This window comes from Struthio camelus, chromosome 5, assembly GCF_040807025.1.
Source record: "Struthio camelus isolate bStrCam1 chromosome 5, bStrCam1.hap1, whole genome shotgun sequence".
In the NCBI taxonomy this organism is placed as follows: Eukaryota; Metazoa; Chordata; class Aves; order Struthioniformes; family Struthionidae; genus Struthio; species Struthio camelus.
This window is the reverse complement of record NC_090946.1, coordinates 72,606,954-72,630,356: the sequence shown is the minus strand read 5'-3', so window position 1 is coordinate 72,630,356 and position 23,403 is coordinate 72,606,954. Positions and strand designations below refer to the sequence as shown.

At 36.2% G+C, this 23,403-nt stretch overlaps 1 protein-coding gene across 9 annotated transcripts in view; it reads left to right on the top strand.

Annotated features, from left to right (window-relative positions):
* Positions 1-23,403, top strand: part of PPP1R13B (protein phosphatase 1 regulatory subunit 13B) — a 72,983-nt gene that overhangs the window by 22,866 nt on the left and 26,714 nt on the right. For all 9 annotated transcript variants that reach the window (XM_068947199.1, XM_068947196.1, XM_068947193.1 and 6 more), the window contains 3 exons: positions 1,269-1,416; positions 8,465-8,584; positions 10,551-10,618. In XM_068947199.1, coding sequence (XP_068803300.1) covers positions 1,269-1,416; positions 8,465-8,584; positions 10,551-10,618 — 336 coding nt within the window. The remainder of the gene's footprint in view (positions 1-1,268; positions 1,417-8,464; positions 8,585-10,550; positions 10,619-23,403) is intronic.

Here is a 23,403-nt window from a genome sequence, read left to right as displayed (position 1 = left end):
TTAGGACCCTGTACCTTGGTAGAATTTGTATTTGCTTGCTTCTCTTCTTACAAGTCCCTCAGCTATTAACTACGTGTTTCCAGCTTTTGCAGTAAACTACAGGAGGGCCTACAGAACATACACATTGAGAACGCTGTATAAAGTGGAGGCCCTTAGTAGGGGAAATGTAGCAAGTGAACATATTTTTAATGATCAGATCATAATACACATGCAGCATGGAGGTAAGGTGGGTTAAGTTAATATGCACGGTTTTTGAGTGCTTGACTTCGTAGGACGCTACATCTCTTAACATGAAGAGGGATGGGAATATCTCTGGGTGTATGTATTTGTGCACACATCTAATTTCAGGTGGAGCGAGGAATTTGAACTGAAGTTTACTTCAACCTAGATTAGTACCTGGGCTTTTAGTGCTGGGCTTTGTCCTTTCCAGATCCCATCCTACTCTTTCTTCTATTTCTTATCCTTTATCTAATTTTCATTCCCTTGTCATTTGAAGTTAGTCATCCTGAGTGTTGCAAAAGAGGGGGGAAAAAACTATTTTCTCTTTTGTGGTTGTCTGCTTTCCAACTGGAGTAGCTGGGAGCAGTAACTATAGGGAAAGTCGTCTTTTGATGCTGTGACTTTAAGTGAAGAGGGAGTGCTTAGTACCTCTGTGGGAAGGATGCCCATTGCAACCTTACCAATGCTGCAAGCTATAGGGGATAAATTAGCATAGAGGGAACTGACTCTTCAGAAATTGTAAGCTCTAGCAATTTTACTAAAGAAGCGAAATGCCATGCAAAATGTGATTTTTTTTAAATTTATTTTTTCCTCCTATTTTCTAAGGCTTACAATTTAACCAAATATCTTCAGACAAATTGTGAAATCGCCTCCATCGTGTGAGGGGTAGCCCACCTGTGAAAGTTAGGTTACTATGCCAAAGCATTAATTCGTTTAACATTTAAACGCTCTGATTTCAAACATCTAATATAGCCAAAACTCATTCCTTGCCTCCCAGCCTTATTCTCAGACAGAACCAAACCATCTTGACTGAAGCTTTAAAAAAACCTAACAACAACAAAAAAACACCTGTAAATTCAATGTACTAAGGATCACAAAAATTCAGCACAAAGGACTAGAGCTTTGGCGAAGTTACAAGACACTGAAAAGTACTTCCATCAGTAGAGCTAATGAACCTCAACCATACGTTTCTGCTTAAAGGGAGATTATAAATGTTATTCATGTCACTTTTAAAAATATTCCGCTCCTTTTGTTTTGTTGTCTTTCAGATGATATTAACTGTGTTTCTGAGCAACAATGAGCAGATTTTGACAGAAGTTCCAATTACACCAGAAACAACCTGTCGTGATGTAGTAGAGTTCTGCAAAGAGCCTGGGGAAGGAAGCTGCCATCTGGCTGAAGTATGGCGTGGAAATGGTAAGAAAAATGTTTGGTGGAAATTGATTTAAATATATATACCATATATAAAAAGATAAAACTTACTTTTATAAATGAATGACTTCTAATTTTATTTTGCTTTTTTGGTAGCAAACTTTGATGCAAAAAAGTAAGACTTCTGACTGTGGAAATTCAATATCTGTAAAGATAAATGCGATTTTTGACTTTTTTTTTTCTTTTTTATTTTTCCTCAGTGTGGGATATTTGATAAACGTGCAGGTTAGTAAGTTGTCTGTGCTCTGAATCTCAGATTCTCAGCTTACATAAACAAGTCAAAGGATTCAGTATGCCCCCTCCACCCCTCCCAAAAGGTGACGGTGGAGTATTTTCAGCTCTAGAGGTCCTTTACTTCAGATAAGCACACAACATAGGTAGGATGGGGGGGGATTTAAATGACAATACGGAATCTCAGTGATCTTCTCTTATAATAAGTGGGTGCAGATCACCACCTGTATTTCTTTCTGCTTTTGCCTTCACAGTGCTTTGAAGGGTGAACTTTCTCAAATATGTGGAGAATGTTATCAGCTAGCTTCAAAGGATGCCTGGAAACTACTCAGTGATCCATAACATTTTTGAGACACTTATGCCTTGCAACCCAGGCAAATACAAGCACATATGTTCTATAATAACTTCTAAGATTGAGGAAAATATTTTACTTGTGGATGTAACACACAATTTCTCAAAATGTTGAAGATTTGAAGTTAAAAGTTTCTATAGAGTGGGTCACTACAAAGAAATAATAAATAAAAATTCTCCAGGAAGATGCAATGGAGGGACTAAGACTAAATTTAGCTATCTACCACGTGAATTACCTGTCTGTGGTCCCCTATTATAATCAATAGAGATGTAGATATTACAGTCAGTGGAACACAGAGATCACTGATTTCAGCTAGTAGTTGTCTATTTGATCTTGAGCATCAGAGCTCGCGCTGTTCTCTGAAGTAGATACCTACATGCAGACACCTAAATTTAGCTATCTTAATGTGGAGCAGAATCCTGCCAAGGCTTCTACTTGTTGAATGAGGCTGTCAGACTGTTCCAAATGAGCTGATGACTCCAAGTTTCTTTAAAATGCACGTTGAAGGTGCCTTCATAAATCTAGCTTCACGTGCTTAAGTACCCTAAGTGATAACTATATGGCTTCCAGCTCATTAGAAGTGTGGAATAGAAAGGATGAAAGAGAACGAAAGAAAAAATGAGACGTTCAGATATGGGAACTCTGATCCAATTCTTTGATATCTTCTGTTTCTTTAGCTCTCAAACAGGCCAGTGTTGCCAGCAAAAATGATGGCCTGCACACTGGCTTTGGGTCTCTCTGACATTAATTTCACTAAAAGCATTTTCATTTGCTTTTCTTAGAGGTAGGGTACTGTCATAAAGTCTGTGTGGTGGTGGCTTTAGCTTCCTGTCACATGGTTTGGGGGTATGTAAGTTTCTTGGTGAAAAAACCTGAAGAATTTTTTTTAACATGGCAAACAATCTATTTTCCTTTAGCTGTTCCTTTTCACTGAAGCTTTTAAACATAATTTTGCCTGGAGCAGAGATCTAATGTATAAAACCTGAGTCTAAAGATTTAAAAACAGCAGTAACAAACAATTCAAACCATGGTTCTGAGTGGGAAGTGTGAAGCGATTTGCGAAGGAACTGTTATATGCTGTGGAAGAAAATATATAGGGAGAAATATATTATTTCTCCATAATAATTGTTCTGTCTCTGACCCCACAGGCCTGATCCTCAGAAGAGGTATGCAAATTATTTTTCAAAAGACATTTTGGAAAGTGAAATTCAAAACGACAATAGTGAAAGTCATAGATTGAATAAACACATTGTGTTTTTTTTGTAGCACACTATAAATGATCTTCTTTCTTACTAATCTCTGCATGTTGCATAGGTGATAAATCAGAGCTTTGTCTTTTTTCATAAGACCAGAGCGTCATACTTTTCCTCTTGCTAATGTGCTTACCTTCTCTGTTCTTCAGTTAGCTCTAGCCTCTTCTTTTAAATAGTCTAACTGAATAAATAATACATGCCTAGTTGAATTCCAAGCAATTGAATTTGTAGACTGTAGTTTCTGTATTAGATATTTAAAAAGAAAAAGTTTGTGTACCCCAAATCTTGTCCATTTTCTAAATGGTATCCATCGAATAAGAATGTTTTCTCCTGATAATCTTCACTTCTTTGTTGTATGTGAATATGTGGGTGCAAACAAAGAACTGAGAAATATGTCATTTTATTTTTAGAGGGTGACAGAACAGGCCATTCCCAGAAAAATGCTGTTGCTAAAATCCATGCAACTTTGGCACCGAAGATTATGCAAAATGGCTAGAATTGAGAGGAGGAGTGAGTGCAATAGCTTGTTTGTTTATTATCTTAGGTTTTTCTATGCTTGTTTATGTGTAGCAAGGAAATGACTGAGGCGCTTCCCAAGAGTTGGAAAATGGTTGAGGTATTGTTTGTTACAGTTAAGAAACTGATTTTTCTCAGATTTGCCCACCATAAGGGGATTTTCTTTTTTTTTTTAGATTTGTGTTTAGTTTCTGTATTTGGTTCTCAGTTTCCCTTCTCTTCCAGTTTCTTGAGATGATGAACAGTTGAAAAAGACAACAGGATTTGTGCCTAATATATCAGTTCATGTTGTAGCACGTTATGCTTTGTCAGTTTGATGTTTTATATATATATCTTTTATATATGTTTCTTATGCTATAACAGGAGAAAAAAAGCACAGAATTCTCCTCCTCATTCCCCAGCTATTGCAAATGGCCATTGGTAAGGAGATCCAAAGACAGGTGTAAGGGGAGGAACTTGTAGTGCATTTCAAAAGAAAATGGGTTTCGACCTTTAAATCCACCCATTACTCAATTACCTGCTTTCATTTACATCTGTATTGCCTTCAGCAATTGGTATGGTTGGTCTTCCTGTGTTTAGTTGCAAAATGGAGGTGAATGACTGTGAAAGAAGTAAGTGTTTACTGCCAGTGTACTTCTGCAAACCTGACCCGTGGGAGGGCAGAGGTGAGGGTATGCATTCCTGAAACCTCAGTGACATTTCTGACTAGGGAGATAATCCATTACCTTGTGTTCTGGTTTCATGTACAGCAAATAAAATCTGTTTATTACAAAACAGCGGGATACTTGTAATCGGGATAAAATTAGGTTCTGAAGTTCAAAAGTTATTATAATTTAAATAGCAAATATGTAGCTTCAACAAGAAGATTTTTGCAGTTCTCTTCCATCGGTGTGGTTAGCTGTGTTTTGGTTTTTCATGGTGTTTCAGTCATTACAGAATATTTAAAACTAGCTCATTCTCAAAATCTTTGCGTAAAAAGAAAGGATTCAAATTCACTTTTCAAGGTAGTCTTCCAAAATTTTCATCTAACTTAAAATCTAAGGCAGCTTTTGTAAATAATCACAAATATGTGTATCTTATGACTTTCCAGTTAACTCTTCGTAAAAACAAATATTCTCTAGATAAACTTTTAATGTCTTTAAAAAGTACAGTGATCCAGCCTATTTATTACTACTCTGTACTCAATTCTTCTATTTCACCTTCCCTGTTTTTTCTCTTCTATTTAAACTTTAAAATGAAAATTAAAGTTTGAAACAGTATTGGGAAAACAATTACTGACAAATATGTTTGGAGCTATAACAAGTGGGAGAAGTTTAACTGCAGTATTATTGATTATTAAAGAGCATGTGTTTCTGGAAAGTGTTCTTTAATGCTGTCTTGAGTAATAGCAAGTGTAAGATGATTCTTTCTGCAACTTTTTTCATTAAAGGAGTTAAACTAAAGGAAGGAACGTGGACTTCAACTCTCATCATATCTTATGTTAAGTGTTAATGTTTATTTCCTCTTCCTCCTCATTTGCTGAATCTGTTTTGTGTAGCTAAGTTGCACAGAACAATTAGTGCTGCTGCATTTTTTTTTCAGTGACGTTGTTATTCTAACCTTGTTTTCTGTCTAATTTAGAGCAACATATTCCAAGTTGTTTTGGTGGAAGAATTGCAATAGTAGTACACAATGTCTTTCCTTTTCTCTCCATGGACATGTTAGAAAAATATTAGCCTTGATTCTTCAAGGTACTTTATGTAAACAGAACCTGGTATTTTGAATAGCTTCTAGAATCAGGGCCTTGGCTTGGAACGGGAGAGCAGCCTAACCAGCAGCCGTGCCCAGCCCTCTTGTGGGTCAGACATCAAGTTTCTTGGTACTTTGTTACCAAGCTTCAGTTTTTGCTAGGCTCAGCTAGCAATTTTTCTCTTTGGGAAAAACTCCCAAAGCTTCGGTTCTTCTGCTTCCTAAAGTCTCTGAATTCAACCATTTAGATATTTTATCCATTATGATCTTTATAAGACTCATGCCACAATTTCAGTGGATATGCTTCAAAGCACTTGAAATCTTACCTCACCTTAGGAGTTGAAAAACCTGAAAATCATGTTTTTAAAATTCCTTTTCAAGAACAGAGCTGTAACAAACCACTGACCGTATTTTTGTGTGTTTAGGTAATGTTGACAATGTTTCTTGGAGTCCACTGAAATGAGGGACAAGAAAAAGAAAAGAAAAGCATCTCTTTAAGCTTTTTTTTTCCCCTCATCCATATAATTAATCTGTGATTTAAATGACCCTTCTCTGTTGAAAGTAGCTAGAGCTAACTGTTGCTTACCTGTCTTAGTCACCACATCTATAGTGTTAAAAGCTTGTATAGTGTTATAAAGCTTTTCTTTTTAATCTAGGAAAAGATTGAGAAGCTGTGTGTGCAGTGAATAGTAAACAAATAGTAGTGGTTAATCTGTCTCCCCCCATGCTAGTCTTTTGGATGTCGTACCTGAAGGTAAATGTAAAGGGACATTTCTGTTTTACTGACGTCTAACTCTGCTGTTATGATGCTTACTGCATTCGGTATCATTTTGTCCATATTCTTGGATATTCACAGTGTATAAAACTGTGAAAACAGACCAAGAAAAAGGCATACAGAGAAAGTTTGTTATCAGATTGAGGGGGATATCTCTGCCCCAGAGACATTTCAGTTCATTTCTCTGTGCAGAATTTCCTCCTTTTTTTTTTTTCCTTTTAAAGTAACTCCAAGCTTAAAAAGAAATATCTTCTAAAGCACATACTGTGGTAGCATTAGCAGAGCTGGATTTGAGAATAAAATAATTGAAATGAAAGAAAAATGCTGTTATAATAACAATGTTATTTTAGGTTTAAACAAACATATCGGCAAACGGCAGTGCCTGTTCTTCAGTTAAATTGTTCTTCAGATCAGTGTGCTGTGGTCCTGCATTCTGCCTTCCAGATGGCCGGTAACAGCGGTGGTTTGGGTGTTGAGATGAAGGGAGAAAGCAAGGGCTGGAGGGTATTCCAATAACAATATAAATATATTAATATATTTTTCATAATGTAGGTTCTGTTATATAAATTTGTCTGATGTGGTCATCAACTCCAAATTTTGTCATAATATTGGACTTTCTGTATCTTCAGGGCATGATATTTCTTTCAGTGAAAATGTTTCTGATATTGCTCAATGTTAATAGCAAACAGCTACTCCCAGGAGGTTTAGCTGTCCTGGAATTTTGTTTGATGTGTAGGAAGTGTTTGACATGGAACAGGACACAAAACCCCAATTTTTGTACTTAATTGGTTAAAGATATAAAGCCTTGGGATGTTTTGGGAGTTGGTTATAAAGGAAAGAGGAGGTCTTACTAAGATATTGATGAGGGCAGACTACTTGACGTGACAGTTTTTGTCCAAATGTTTACTGTATTAAGTATGTTGAGAATTAAGTGATGCAAATGTATTGTTTTTTGAATAGTACAGCTGAGTATCCCAAGACTATCAAGATGTGTACGCATGTATATAGTTCATAACACTTGTAGTGTGATTTACCTAAATTTATAAAAAGGTATACGTGGGGTGTTCCCCGCTTCCCCCCAGCTTTCCCCAAGATACCTGTTATAGCTTTGAATTATTTTGTCCTCTCATGTCAAATGTGTTAAATATGAAAGGGGTAACCAATTTTTAGCGGTGCTCTGCCTGATAAGAGGTAATGTGGTTTGGAGGTAGAGGGGATTTTGCTTTTAACAAGGAAGAATGTAAACTCTACTTTCTGGGTTCCATCCAAGCCTATTTTCCTGTAATAATCTTGTTTTGGCTGCTCGGAGCTGAATCTAGCAAAACTAATTAAAATCTCTCCTAATATCAGTGTATTCTGATTAGAAGATACCTGCTAATACTATCCTTAGTATTAGGAGGATCCTAAAAGGGAGGCTTTCCTACCTTAAATGAAAATATTTCAAAATAAATGCAAGTATCGTTATGGGAACACTAAAAAATTTTGTATCTGTGAATATATCTTTATTCTGAAATCCTAAATATATGGTATGTAACCTTCTAATAGTAGTATATTTGATAGATTTAAAAGAAATACTATAAGAATGTTTTGCATTTCTTCAGGGGAAAACAGAAACTTGCTGTTGTATAGAACTTAGCCTTTATTTGCTCTAAGATTTGCCAGTCGTTCCGCATATGTTAGAAATTATTGTCCAGCCTAGTGTATAGTAGAGCAGGCATACCTGCTCAAGTGCTTAGATGATGAAATATCAATACAATGATGTGTTTTTAATCTGAGCAGAAGCTGTGAGGTTCAAACTGAATGCGTTGTTTTAATAATAGAATAAAAAATTCATCTGGGAATGGGGAGCAAAGGCGCAAAGATCAGCTGTGTGAAAAGTATTTTGATAAAGAATTCCTGACATAACTAAATTCGTGCTGTGAATGCTGATGTTTTTTCATATGGTTTTACAAACTAGTTATGAACTGCTGTTAAGCAACAAGCGATGTTACAATAACAAATTAATACTTTTATTTTTTTGGTGTCTGTCTGTCTGTCTTTGACCCTATCTAATGGAAAATGCTAGATGTATTGAGTAGCTGCAGAAAAAGACATTCTTTTTTTTTTTAAATGAGTTCTATAAAGCTTTTCTTAATTTAAAATAGTTGAGTGATAGATATTTTATTTTTGTATTTCTAGAACGTCCCATACCCTTTGATCACATGATGTATGACCACCTACAGAAATGGGGTCCCCGTAGAGAAGAGGTAAAATTTTTCCTTCGTCATGAGGAGTCACCAGCTGAAAGCAATGAACAGAGTGAGTATTCTTATCTTGTAGTGGTGGTACCTAAGCATATTTAAAATATTTTCTGGAGTGACTTTGATTATTTTTAAACTATCTGTTAACAATTTTTAAAGAACATCATAATTTTAGCATTGGTCACTAATATGATCTGATGATGCATGTCATAAATCCTAAGCATTTTCAATGTAAAAAAAAAAAAAAAAATTAAAATAGCTCTGAAAAGTTAATCAGGAAATACTGACTTTATCTTACTTAGCTACTGTATAAGTATGGGACAGCAAAGATAAGAACCAAAGAAGCTGTTTTTGAACTTTGAACTCGTAACAACTTTCTCTTCCTTGAATTTACCCATTTGCTCTTTGAACCTTCGTAACATTTTGTTACTCGCAACATCCTGTCAGCAGTTGAACTCTGTTTTATGGAGAATCACCCATAATTTTTTTTTTTTGATTCCAACTCTCTCACCTACACCTGGTGTAAAAGAATCAATGCACTACTGTCTCCTTTAGAAACTAGATTAAAAATGTGTTTTATGGGCATCACTGGCAGAGGTCCTGGTAGCTTTACTTTCTCTGTACTTCATATATGTGTGTGTGTGTATACGTAGTTATAATTCAGTTCCTGAAAAATCTCTGGTCTGCTTGTTTCTGTGGAAAAGGTTTTTGTAGAAAATAGTGCTGTATTAAGTGGAGACTTTCTTAAAAGGCTGAATAAAGAAACAAAAAAATGATGAAAATAGTATAGCCTGTACTTAATTTGTGAGAAGACTTTGAGGTTGTGCATTATATGCTTTATGGCTGTCAGACTGTCTGAAGAATAGGAAAGGAATCTTGAAGTGAGATGTATATTTGCATGCTCAGATGATCCTTACTCATCCAACTAATCCTACTACTTCTGACAACTGAACTTTAAGTTTTGACTGAGTCCTTATTGCTTTAAGCTGGGGTTTTCTTTCATATCTCTAAATGGCTGCTGGTTGCTTTGAATGCCAGATGTAGCAAGTCTGATACAAAGTATGAAGGATTTTTGTATATATTAATTCTGTACTTGTAAAATACTCATCCTTTGGGCAATGTAGGAGCAATATAAATTTAAAGTATGTTAAGAAACTTAAGATACACCTGAAAACATAGTTTCATGTGCATGGAACACATGTCCCTTCTGAATCAAGCATACAAAATTTTTTAATCAATCATTGAACTATGGTTTGATTTGTCAGTTAAAGATCTGTCTAGGGCATTGTAAAAACTCTACTATATGCTCTTATAAGCTCACTTGGAGCTACTGCTTCTCGTGGATGCGGAAATAAGAACCTTCAGTAGTCACGCTCAGTTCATTCCTTTTCATAATACGGTTGCCTAAACATGAGTCAGAAAATTGGGACCTACAGGTCTTTACTTTTAACAGAGGAAGTCTATAAAATAAATGTTTCATTTCTGTTGACTGCACTGCTTACAAAGAATAACCTAAAAAAGACTTTGAACTAGCAGAGCTAAAATTCATGGGAATAAGCTTTAGGTAATAGCAAACAGAGAGGACAGTGCAGTGTTGAAATGAATAATAAGAATGATTAAGCATCTTACTTATGTAAAGTATGTAAAATTGCTTACGTAAAATTGCTGTAGTCCTACCATAAGCAAAATGAAACTGACTGCAGTAAGTATTGTTACATGTGAAATATTACTTACAGTATTCTATCTAAATGAAATTACAGAAATAAATCTCTTTTCCTCTCAGGAGACAGACTTTTGTATTTCCAGTGCACGGATATGTCATAAATTTCCTCTCAACTCTGTATTTTTTTTTAAGACAAGTCACCAATGACAGAAAAATGAAAAGGAGAACTCTATACGTTCATAAATGTGATAACTGAATGTAAAAAAAAAAAAAAAAAAAACATTTACAAACTGCAGATTCAAGAATGAAAACCATTTGTATTGAAAACTGAATTTCTCACTAAGTGATATTTTACTTTTAGCTGGTCGTCAAGCCCAAAATCAAAGAAATGGAATAAATATACCTGTGGAGAAGCGTACAGAGAATGGGGTATGTAATAAATAATAATGATTTAATGTTGGAGTGGTCAATTCCACTCAAATATCTGATGTTTAAAAAATTCACGTGTGAAAAGCAATTCATGCTTTTCTCTTATGGTGGGAACTAGTGAAAACACAGATCTTGTTCAGTTGTGATTTTTGTTATAAATTGAATGCGAGAACATCGCTTTTTTTCATGGACTACACTAAATTTTCTCTTTAGGGGAGGGGGGAAAAAAAAACCTCTTATGTCATACGAAGTCCCCAGTATCTAACTTTTGCATTTTTTCATCGGTCTTCCTCGATCGTCTTCATCCTGCGTGAGAAAGAACCAGCTATATTACTCTTGCATACTTGTTTTGCCTGTCCAAATGTCTGTCTTGTTTGATTTGCCTCACGATATTGGTTCATGACTTAGCCTCATATGTATCAACACAAACTTATCTATGGTTTAGGATATTTTCAGACGCCAATGGAAGAAGTTAAATTTCCCCCCAGCGCCACCTCTTTGGACTGATGTAATCTTACTCGATTCTTTTCCTATGTCTGTTTTCTCCCCCCCCCCCCCCCCCCCCAAACATTATCAAGTTTTGAATTAAAAATACATATAATATAAGATAGGCTACCAGTTAGGTAGTGTTCAGTGATTTCTGGTTTGATCATCCTCTATTTTAGAAGTAAAATATAGCATATCTTTTTCAAAACTACCATGGCTTAAAAACTTTCTTCTCCAGAGCTGAAATTCACACTGCTTTCTTCTCTTCCTTCTCATCTTCAGTGCCAAAAAAGACTCTACAAGTCATGCTCTGCTTTCATTCACCCAGGGTCGTTCTGCTGCTTTTACTCAGGCACTATAGCAACATTGGTCTATTCTTTAACACTTCCCCGTTTCAGGGAAAAAACTGGACCTTGCTAATTCATAGTTGTATTGTCCCTGCAGAACTGGTTAAGTGTAGCAGTTCAGAAAGTTGTTACAATAAGCCTATCCTTTATAAATATCTATAGTTTTCTTTTTCGGGGTAAAATATCACTTAAAAAAATTAAAAGCAAACAAAACTGATTACTTTCATGTTCAGATGTCTTAAAGAACTAAAAAATAATTTTGCTGCTTAAGCAATTTTATGTTTGTATATTGCCTGATGTTTGCCATCTAAAATTCATGTGCCCATTGAACAAAGTGCTCTTTTTTCCTTTCAGCTGTTCAGCAAGTTTTCAGCTCTTACCAGCTGTTTTGTATGTGGCATGTGGGGCTAGTGGAAGGAATTTTTTTTCCCCTATTCAAAATGGTTAATCATGTATTGCTCTCTGCATTTCTTTTTCCTGCAGAGAATGCTAGCTGATATCCTGTGTTGCACAGCTCCATTTATCCTGCTGCCATTGTCTTAGTGACAATGTAGTGAGATCATAGTGGTGTAATGTGCTAGGGGAACATAACTCTTTCATGACCTCCCCAAATCTTTGCTTCCATGTAAGTCATATGTCTCAAATGAGGCAAATGAGCTAAGTATCTTTGGAAGTTCGGGCTGGCATGTGCATTATGCTTTGTAATCTCATTTCTTGGCAGCACTGAAGTTTATGAAAATGCAGGTTTGTGTCTAGTTTGGGTTGCTGTTAAATATGTGTAAAACTCAAACCTGGTAATTGGATTAACACTGCTATCAGAATGCCATTCAATGTTTATTAAAAAACAAAATGTTTGGCCAAAAAATTCTAATTTATTAGACAGCTGTTCACTTTAAAATAGACTTTCAGCAGCTTTTTGAAATTACTGAAAACACAAGAAACACTAAAACGTGAAGAGGCTATATTCATATAAGTTGCGATGTTTTTTGTGCCAAAAATAGTAAAAAAAAAAAAAAAAAAAGTTGTGAAAAGTGTATAAAACTATGATTTGCAATTGTACAAAGTTTTAAACTAGAGGGGGAGGGGGGGGGAAAAGAGGTGGCTTCAGGATCAAGGATTTAATCAGCTTATGCTTACGTAATGTATTAGGCTTATTCATTGTTACTGGCATACTAAATGTTAGACTAGCTCTAAAATCAATACAAACCAATGGAACATTGAAGACAGCTAAAATCTTACCAAATACATTCAGGTATATTTTTGCTGTGTTTTATTGCTTTAATGATGAAATGTTGGGGTTTTATTATTGTTATTATTATATCTTTTTTTTTTTTGCTAACTTAATATCTGGATAGAGCTAAAAGTGTGACATGTGTGGAGAACTTTAAGATAAATGTTTGCTTCAATATTTGAATCAATAGTCTTGGATAGAATGATGGTCAATCTATTGTACTGGAATTCAATGTAGATAATTTTATGATTTAGCAATTTGTCATATGCAATGTTTTCTCTGTTCTTTGAAACTTTATGGGCATGGTCAGCAATTATTAAAATAATGGTGAGTTTAAAATCACAAGATTATGGAAATAAATCTTTAATTTTTTATCAGATTATCTTCCAAATAAAAATTCATTGTTTAAAAATAGAGTAGGTTAACTCTCTTTAAACAGTGAAACATGCATCGTTGTAAAAAGAGTACTTCTCTGTAAGTACTCCTCTGAGGGCTTTGCATTCTGCCTATAAGGAGAAACTATGTGAGATGGTACAAAATGACTAGTTCTACTCCTGAGATGACCTTTGAGTGGGCTTGCTTTTATTGACAACTTTCTGTCTTGGAAGTGGAATTATGCTGCAATTGAGACTTGATCTATTTTCACCTCCGTCCAGAAAGTATACGTATGTGGAGAGAAGACTTACATTATCTTGTCTCCCTGGCGAAGGAGAATGTTTGGTAGTTTCTAAGGAGGGATTTTTTTCTCTGAGAATAGCTGCCTCTTCCGTGCCTTTGCACATGTAAGTGAGCCAGTTTGATCTGGACACGTTTTAACATGAGAAATTTTTATTTAGATATTGGGGGGAAAAAATGTTTTTGTAATGAGAGTAGTCAGACATTGGAACAGATTGCCCAGTGTCTGTGGAATTTCCATCCTTGTAGATATTCAGAACTTAACCGAACGAGGTCCTGAGCTTTCCAAACCACTCTGAGTGGAGGTAATTGGACCAGATGGTTTCCAGAGGTTCCTTTCTGCCTAAATATCTCCCTCCCTGAATTCTGCCTAAATATCTCCCTCCCTGAATTCTGCCTAAATATCTCCCTCCCTGAATTCTGCCTAAATATCTCCCTACCTGAATTCTGTGATCCTCAGTATTCTGATACTCCAGATGTTCTTCTACCATTTAGTCTTGTTCAGTGGCCATGAAACAGTGGTCATTCAGTGCTGCCTGTTGTTTGCCTTCCATATGTCCTAGTGTGATCCAGGCTTCAAGGGCCAGTGATATGAAAATAATGAGAGAGAGCAAGTATAGTTCTAGCCACTGGGGGTCACTGGTGCATAGAAGAGGGATCAGGAGTCACCGGCAGTGGTGCAGCTGCCAGTCATCAGTAGGAAAAGTGGATCCGAGGTTTACCTAAAGGAAGTACCAGAAAGAGGACTGATCAGATGATGACCGTTTTCCAGATGAAAAGGTAATTGGATGACCAAGAAATTTGTTGGAGATGAGACGATGGGAAAGCAAATGGACATTAGGAGGTAAAAAGGACCAGGCACAGGAACGTGAAAGGAAAGTGTATGGGACAGAATAGAAGTAGCTTAGTGTAATGAAACAGTCCTTTTCTTTTCTTTTCTTTTTTTAATGAAGACAAATACTCTTCCATGTTGCTGTAGTTGCCTGACTTAAATTATTCTTCTACTTGGTAACTTGCTTTGGGAGAATAAAATATCAGTTCACAGTCTTCAGTGCTGTTCTCTAACTTATGTTGCTCTTTGTAATATTAAATTTCCATTCCCAGTTTAGAGAGAATGATATCAATAAGCTTTTTTTTCTTGATAGATATTGATTGAAGCCTGTGTTACCAGGAACTACAAAGTAGAACCTGATTCTTACTTCTCACTATAAAATTTGTTAGCCTTAATGTAAAGGAAACTTGGGAAGACGAAGAAGACTTCGTCACCCAAACTGGAAATTACATTCTTGGGAAATTTCTTAGTCTTGAAGCTTTGACTGATAAAGTTGAAAATTAAAATTTTGTGCTAATAGGTAACAGAGGTGAACTTCAATGTTTATGTAAAGTGGATACAATCAGGCTTTCAGCACAAGTTACAATAGGTGGTTGAATGGTTTTAGGAGGAACAGAATCTTCTAACTGCAGGCTGGGGAGAACTGTTCATGGAAATTCAACTAGCAGAAGTTAAAACTTCTAGGTTTATGTATACACAAAGCAGCTATGACTAGTACTGAATTAACTGAGGAGAGCATGAGGGATAAATCTGGATCTGTCAGATAATCTCGAATAATTTATCTGTCTTTTTAACTGTCCTTGAAAGTGTAGTGCTTCTCATCTGCCTGCAAGTGGGCATCACACGGAAATGCTAGAAATTCTTGTGACTTGAGAAATCTGATGGCCAGGAGGCAATGTAGCATTTTAGAGTGCATGAACATTTTTTGTTTTATTGCGGTACTCCTTGCTCTCTATTAAATTAAACTCTATTAAATGCCATTTAATGATTTATTTTGTTGCATGGTGTGCTGAATTATTGAAGCTTCTTGTGGGATACGTGCAGCAATGTAGTTTCATAAATGACAATGAAATTCAAGTTGTTTAACACTGTTATGACAAATGAGTGAAATAATTAAACTCAGCAGCATCTGAATTCTTATCTTAATGATTAAAAAAAAAAAAAGAAATAATTTCCTGAACCGATCTTTGAAGCATTTTAACATGCAGCTTTGTAGACATATTCTTTTCTTTCTTTTTTTATGAAGGAAGAAACATCCTTGGAACAGGCTGGCATTCACAAGAGAGAGCACATATGCAATTCGTTTAAAAATGACCAAGTAGAGAAGTTGTCAGGTTTGGGAATCTAGATTCTTTCAGAAGTCTCATTCTAACCAAATAACTTCATTAAATGATCATAAAAGGTAATTTAGATGCAAGGAATTCCAAAAATTTTCAAGGAAAAATGGCTTCTTTTTGAGGCAATTTTCTTGAAAGCTTCCTGGAGCATTTTGATGACACAGAAGTCTGGTGATAAAATCAGAACCAAGTACTCCCAGTTCTCTGCTGGAGCTTTGTCTGTTCCTTTTTAAAGGAGACAAAAACAATTGTGTCTGCCATTTTTCCTAGTGTGTTCCCTGGTGTGAGACATACGTTCTTAAGATTCTTCTGCCCCTGTGAGAGAGGGGAGCCTTGCTGCACCTATGCTTCAGGTGTCGAATTCAAGCCCTGGGCCAGCTTGATACAGTTCGGGTTCTCCTCAGATTTAACAAAAAATTGCATTACTCTATCTGAAACATTTTCCAGAGATATTGCAGTGTCCTGCTCTTCAGAAAAAACTAATCCCACTGTAGAACTTTAGGAAAAAATTACATTAGCAGCTTAAAAAAATACAATCTAAAAATTAATTCTGATCCATCTAAATAGCTTTTGAATTCTAGCGGGGCTAGAAATCCCAGGCTCTGTACACTTCAGTAAAGGATAGTTTACGCAGGGTGAAATATCTGCAAGACTAACTACTACATAATCTCGTAGAAAGAACTTTTATGAAACGGTAAGGAATCCAAATGCTGGCGTGTTACTCGGAGACCTTTTGTAAGCTCTCTAGGTAGTCATGTTGTTTTTAGGTTCGGAGTGTCGTGAGCCCTATTTTGACATGTCCTGTGGTATCACAAATGTGTTTCAATCTGTAATGGACGAAGTACCCAGATGCTTATGTTTTTGGAGGATAATTTAAATTTCATCACGTTACTTATTCTGTGAACATTTTCCTGTTATAAGTTAATGCTAGCTAATTAAAGTTATAACTAATAATAACTCCTATTATAACTAATAATAACTCCTAACGAAGACAAAATAATACTCTTTTTTTTTGGTTGCTAACTCAATGAAGCATGTGGAGAATTGCCTCCAATTGCTTGGCCTTTATTTAAAAAAAAAAAAAAGTAGAATAGTTTTGAATAAATGAATGCTTCATTTGACGCGTAATATTATACACAGTAGCTCATAAAATAAACCTTACCTCAAGAGTTCATTTGTTATTTTTCAAGAGGTATGGCTGTGCTTTCACAGTCCTAAGCCTTGATATTCACTGGCACTGCAAATTTCAATAGCTGTTGTCACAGCTGTATCCCTTTGGAGTTGTCTCAATATCACTTTTAAATTAATGAAATATTTTGATGTTAAATTATTGTAAGGAAGATAAGGTGTCTCCGCTCCTTTGTTTCCGTAGCTCATTTTGGGAGACAGATAATGAATCTCACTGCTTCTGTGCTGAACTCCTCAGAGCTCATTGTTGCTTGAGTTTTCAGACTGTCCCTGTGTCTCTGCTCAGGAAAGCTTGGAAAGCTGCTCAGGAAATTCTTCTGGTACTTAGGAGGCCAACTATTCCTTTTCAGGCCACCTTTAGAGTCATCTCTTTTTGTGTAGCTTATCTGCAAGTCAGTGTTTCTTCTCATCTTTTCCACGATCTTTAGGTGTTTTTTGGTGCAGTGGTGATGTGACCTCCTTTCTCTGACACACCTATGACATGTTCACTGACTCATTCACTTAGTTTCCTGTCCATCTAGCCTTTGGGCACCTAGCATACCTACTTCCCACCCATAAGTTTTTCCCAGACAGGAGAACATTTTCATTTCTCTACTGTTGTCTCTGCAACTGTCTCCTGATCCAATTGTTAGGTTTGTTCCCCCTCCAGTCTTCCTCAGATCAAAGTGGAGAAAATGAAAGTCCCTCTGGCTAATTTAGGAGCAACAAAGTTGAACTTGTTTGTCTTCTCATATTCCTACGGGACGATCTTGCTCTGTAGCTCCTACCCTTTCTTGCTTGCTAAAAATAAGCCTGTTCTTTATGCAGCTGGAATATTCACTATATTGTGCTTGGACATAAAATCCTTCAGTGTCCTTATGGAGACCCATTTAGCTGGATCTCTTGTGTAAGTGCACTGAATCATGCTTGCATTATTTTCTTAAAAGAACAAAGGGTGAACTTGCATGTTGTTCTTGAGTTTTACAAGGTAAATTACAGCTTTTTGTGTTGGTTATCTTCCACAATATTGGAATTTTTAGAGACATAGAAAGTTGGTAATGGGGTCTAATATTTTCTTCCATGTTTAATGTTTTAAAATTACCCTTATGTCTATGTTTTGGCTTGCAGCGTGACTCTTGCTGTTACACACAAGCTTTATTTCTGGCTCGTGTCTTTGTCTTTTTGTGTGCAGGCTTTAGGAAAAAGTTGAAGTGTGTAGGAAAAGTATATAGCAAACACAGCATAGGTTATTTACATAAGCGTATCATATTTATCTTGACTGTACTGTTTGCCTTTTATATAGCCTCTATTAATAAAGGAACATTCACACAGTTACATTTCACACAGTATAGTTTTCTGTCAATTTAAACAGTAGCAATTAAATATAAAAGTAATGACTTTCTTGATCTTATGGTGTTCAATGTTTGCAGTAACTTGTTAATATTACAAAAATAAAAATGAAACAAATATTTCACGTCCTTATTATAAGCTAAACTGTCTGTAGTCTCATATTTTCAGTTTAACCTGGTAACTGTGAAAGAAATGTGTATTGCTCAACATTTTCCATTGAATATGAAAAGTGCAATGAATCAGACTGATCATAGTTGACAGCTGGCTTGATAGTGTCATGATTAGGTCTCTCACTGCTGGCAAAATCCACTAGCCTTTTCCGTTAACTGATCGTTGATGAATGTAGAGAGACAGCTTTTCATATTGATAAAGAATTTGGGGAAACCTTTATCTGATATGGAATAAGATAAAAATATCCTACCTCCTCCTGTTGATTGCACTGAGCCCAAAGCCCTCCAGGAACTCGTAAGATGTGTATGGTTGTTGATTTGGCCTGTTCACAGCAAACAGTTAAGCAATTAGCGTAGCCAGAAAGTAACAGAAACATGGAGTTGAAGCAGGCTGAAGCAATGCAAGAGTTTACAGCTGATGGGCAATGCTGCAAAATAAAGATGTGCTCTCTTACAATTACATGGGAAAGTAGCGAACAGGTAATTAATTACTCTTCAAAATTTTAGTCTTCCACTTTAGTGGACATATTATTTAAGTACTGTATTGCTTTCACAGTTGACCTTAAATGATTATGGGTTTCATTGTCAGATGACCAGACCAGTTTGTTTTTGATAACTGCTTAGCTCTGAAATGAAATTCTGAGTAAATCAGACTATTGTTTGATGGATGCATTTGCTATTGCTTTGAAGTTATAAAATCTTATTAAAAGGTGGTTACTTCAAAATATCATGCTCAACTTTTGCTTTCAACAACTTAGTTTTTGTGGGAAGTACAAGTCATATGCTAAGCTTCTGAAAGTATCTTTCAATTAAAGGTTACTTATTTTCAGTACTTCTGTATTTGGAAATGTCTTATTATACCATTGTTATGTAAACAATGTCACATCATGACAGGAAAATGTGGTATTGAAAGCATTACTTAAGGGAAGAATAAACACATGTTTGATACTAAACATGTTATTCAGGAGATTTTTATTATAAGTGCGTTTTAACCATAATGGCCTAGCATAACAGTAAGATGTTATTTTTCTTCAATATCCTGAAAAATAAAGTTTCAAAAACCTATTTTTAAAGGAACTCGGGCAGTGTGTTTTGAAAGTTTGAGGCATGCCTATTATTTGTGATTACTCTGAGTATAAGGGTTGGTATTGTAAACAGGTCTGAAGTTCTATACACAGTAGTTAATACGAACAAGTTTAAGACTCCTACGGCTGTTACAAGTGTCTGCAAGGATAAGGAAAAAAGTGATATTTTAAACAAAGACCTCCAGATATTTGTGATACTGTAGAAGCCGGTTTGGTATGATGCACTGTAACAGATGTTCATGATATGGTTAAATCCATTTGAAATTTTGAAAACCTATTTTAACTTTGTTTCGCTTTTTTATTCTGTATAATTAATTTCTGGGATTATTTTAGCTGTTTTGCCCAAAATGAAGGGCCATCTCACATCTGAGAGTTCTAAGGAAACAGTATGAGTAAACATGGACTACCTGGAGTCTGTGGCTTATGCTGGACGGGCTTTAAGCCCTTATAAAAAGAATGAGCTATTTGTATCAGCAAGCTGGAGGAACTGGTAACAGGGTAGTCTAGTTTAAGGAGAGATACTGGGCTTTTATCAAACATAAAATGAGATTTTTTTTTCCCCCTCAGAAAACTCTGATATAGTCGGAGCATATTTAGTTATTCAAAGGTATTGTTAATGTGTTTAGTAGCACAAATAAAATAACGTTTTTGTTATAAATTTGAGTAAAACAACTAGATTACATGTAAATATTAATTTCAGGATTATTAGATTGTCAGCAGAAAGCAGATGCTAACAGCTTTTTTAATTCCCAGTATTCTGGTTGCCTTTTCTGGATTTGATTAGCTTGTTCATTCCCATTAAGCTAAAAAAGGCATGTGCTGTTATCGCTGGTTTCTTTAAAATGGATTTCTGCTACCGGCATCTTTCTGACCTAATTAGGAAAATGCAAGGCAGAGCTGTGGATAAAGCCATTAAACTGGAAATAATGTCATCCATATAGAGATGTGCAAAACTCTATTTTCATTTATTTAAAGACTGATATTTCTTTTGTCTTTTCATAGTATCAAATGCAGATTTTCACACAATTTTCAGGTTGTCTTTGTTTTACATGGCACTAGGACTAGCTTTTATGTAAAGTGTGGTTAAAGTCTGTTAGAATTCTTAAATTTAGGAATCTGTTTCTAGACTGAGGCTGAATATATTTCAGAAATGTAAGGAGGTCAGAGTCGATAAACTGCGGTGGATACTCCATCCTTTGTTTTCCTTTCGTACTCCTCAGTTGGCACAAAAAGGCCACGTGCATTCTGTATAAGGCCTATTTGATACAGAACTAATATAATAGACTCCTAGGTCTTCCATCTGTTGTCCCTATCCCTACTATTGTAGGGTCCAAAAGTGTGCTGTGGCTATTGTTCTCAGCAACCTTTAAAGACCTGTTGCTGGGCAAGTTAAACATCCCCTAAACTATATTATTTTGAAGGAGGAGGAAAAGACACGCTTGACTGGTGGTCTTCTGCTGCCAGAGTTGGCACGGGAGAATTAAGAAATCTTTTCCTTGATTCTGCTGGCAAAGAAAATTTTTTCGGTCTTTCTTGCTCTGGTCGCTGGATAGTAGTAGTGCAGTCAGAGCTTTGTTCTTTCTTTCCCGTAAGTGTGGCCCTGGGGGAGGCAGTGCAGGGATGGCCCATGCAGAGCTCCCTGGCTTTGGAATGCTGAGAATGCTCGCAGCCTTGGACAAACTGGTGTTTACTGGTTGAAGAAAGCTCCAGTCTACCCCTGTTCATGTCACGGCTGACAGGCTGCTTCATTCTGGAAGCATAGTCATTTATGTAGCGTGTTTCACTTCCTTCCGTATATTCTTACAGCTAGTGCCAGACCTGTCAATTCTGTGGGTTTTTATGCAGCTGTATAGGTTTCTGGGTTTTGGCAGCTCTGCAGAGATAAATCTCTCATCTGGAATTGAGTTTTGTTTTTCCCCATTTGTCCTAGAAAGGAGCAGCTACTTAACTACTATAGATCATGGAAAATTGAGTCTTTCACCATGTGTAGCAAAATCAGAGTATTTACTTTGCATTTTTATGTAGTCGTCGTAAGCCTTCCCAGGAGCAACTTGCAGTACCTTCTGGCGTTCGCTGTCCTCCTCTATTAGGCTGATGAAGACAGTATTTCCTTTTTGCCATGGCAGAGTTTTGTGCCTTATTAGGGAATCCCACATAAGGGAGTGAATTCTTGAAATCCTGAGTCCAAAGGAATTATTACTTCTTGGATTCCTCTCTGTTCCTTTTTCAGCTGCTGATTCAGTGCCAGTCCTGTCCTCTGCCTCTGTTTATTTTTTCCTGTTATCTCTGGCTCTTGAAATGTTGCTGTTCTTTTCCCAGCATTGATTTAAAAAAAAACACTTTCTTTCCCATTTGTTCTGTCTGGAGTTATCGTTACTTTTACAATTACAGACTATCTTGAGGGGGAAGAAAAGATGACTGATTGTTTTTTTAGTTGAAAAGGCCAATGTTCTCATCTGTACTACAATTTCAGAGTGGGCAGCCTATCCTGTATAAGGAATAAACAGTATAGCTAAGTTGTGAATGGGATATACACCCCATCACCTTTGGTATCTCCTCTGTGTTGGCTTGGTATAAAATTGTAGGTGGTTGAAAGTATTGGGATACAAGCAGAAAAACATTATTGGTAGCCCTTTCGATAGCCAGCATCAGGACCAGCCGTTCTGGGGTTTAAGGCAGAGCCTAAGGTGCAGACTTTCTCATCTCCTTGCATACTGCTTGATTTTTTTTTTTTTTTTTTTTTATGTACATTATATGTGTGTTGGACCTTGGCAATTGACGATTTGTCCTCAAAATTGTCTCTGTGACAAGTGTTAAAAAGAGAGAGACGGGTGGGCTTAAGTACTAGAAAGAGCAGTAGTAAATGAGGGAATGAGGATAGAAGTGATGGAGGTGAATGATGGAAAAGAGACTAGAAACCTTACGCGGAAGAGAAATAACTCATTTTACAAGAATACTCATTGGAGAAGGTGAAGCTTGGCCAGTTTCAGGAGGCTTGAGGTACTTGAACCTACACTGTCCAGTGCAGAGCTTTGGGAAGGGAGAGCTAAGAACAACTGTATGGTAGGAAGGTGTGAGGAAGAGCGAAGGGATGGATAAGAAAAGGGAATGACGAGGTGATTCTTGGAAACCTCTAGAAAGACCTGAAGAGAGAGCGTGTAGGAAATAGTTGAAAAATTCTGGTACCATTCTGGTTTTCTTTTTCAATTAACTTGTTAAGTTATGCTTTACTGTGGCCAGTGGCTGCTAGGAGTTGCCAGACCTAAACATGAGATTGCCAGCCATTATGATGGTCTGGAAAGCTTTGGATATATGTTGTTTGTTTTTTTTTTTTAAGCTCTTTCTCCTGAAATGATAAGCATTCTCGGGTGTGAGTTTGGTAGGTGTTTTATTATTTTTTTCGAAGTAAGTTTCTGTTCTTACTTTTTGATTGCTTTTGAATGAAAATTTCATTTTGCATTGGTATCTCTATGGTTTGAACAGGGAGGCAAATAAAAGAACAAAATAAAACTGCATCCTAATCGTCATCTTTTTAAAAAATAATCTATTTCAGAAAGTCAATCTCACAGGTTTTTGTTTTTAATATTGGCATAATTAGATTCCTCTTAAACTGAAAAGATAGTTTTCTGATGGAAATAAAGGCAAAAGACCATTGGATTGTTTCCCTGTTGCTTGAATGTCTGACTACAATATGTTCTTCTGCTTGTCAAAGTGTTGAGTTCAGCTGCAATTTTTCCATTACTGTTATGGGTTGCCAGTGAGTAAGCCATTTCTTCACAGCGCAGAAGTATGTAGACTGAATAAAGAAAGAATGAGGAGGTTGTGACAACAGAAAGAACAGCCTAGTCTGAGGATAGAAATGAAGGCGGATCAAGAAAGTGAACTTTCAGAGTAACAAGACTGACATGTGGAATTAAATATTGAAGGAGGTTCCTTTTCTTAATTAAATGTCTAAGGTATGACTTGTTTTGACGCTGCCTGTAAACGGGTTTCCACAGTATTTAATTACTGTTGTACTATTCATCTCACCTTTCTCAAATTATTAATCATCAAATGGCAATGTTTTAGTCTGTAGTGGGAGAGTAACGTGTCAGAAGCTGAAACT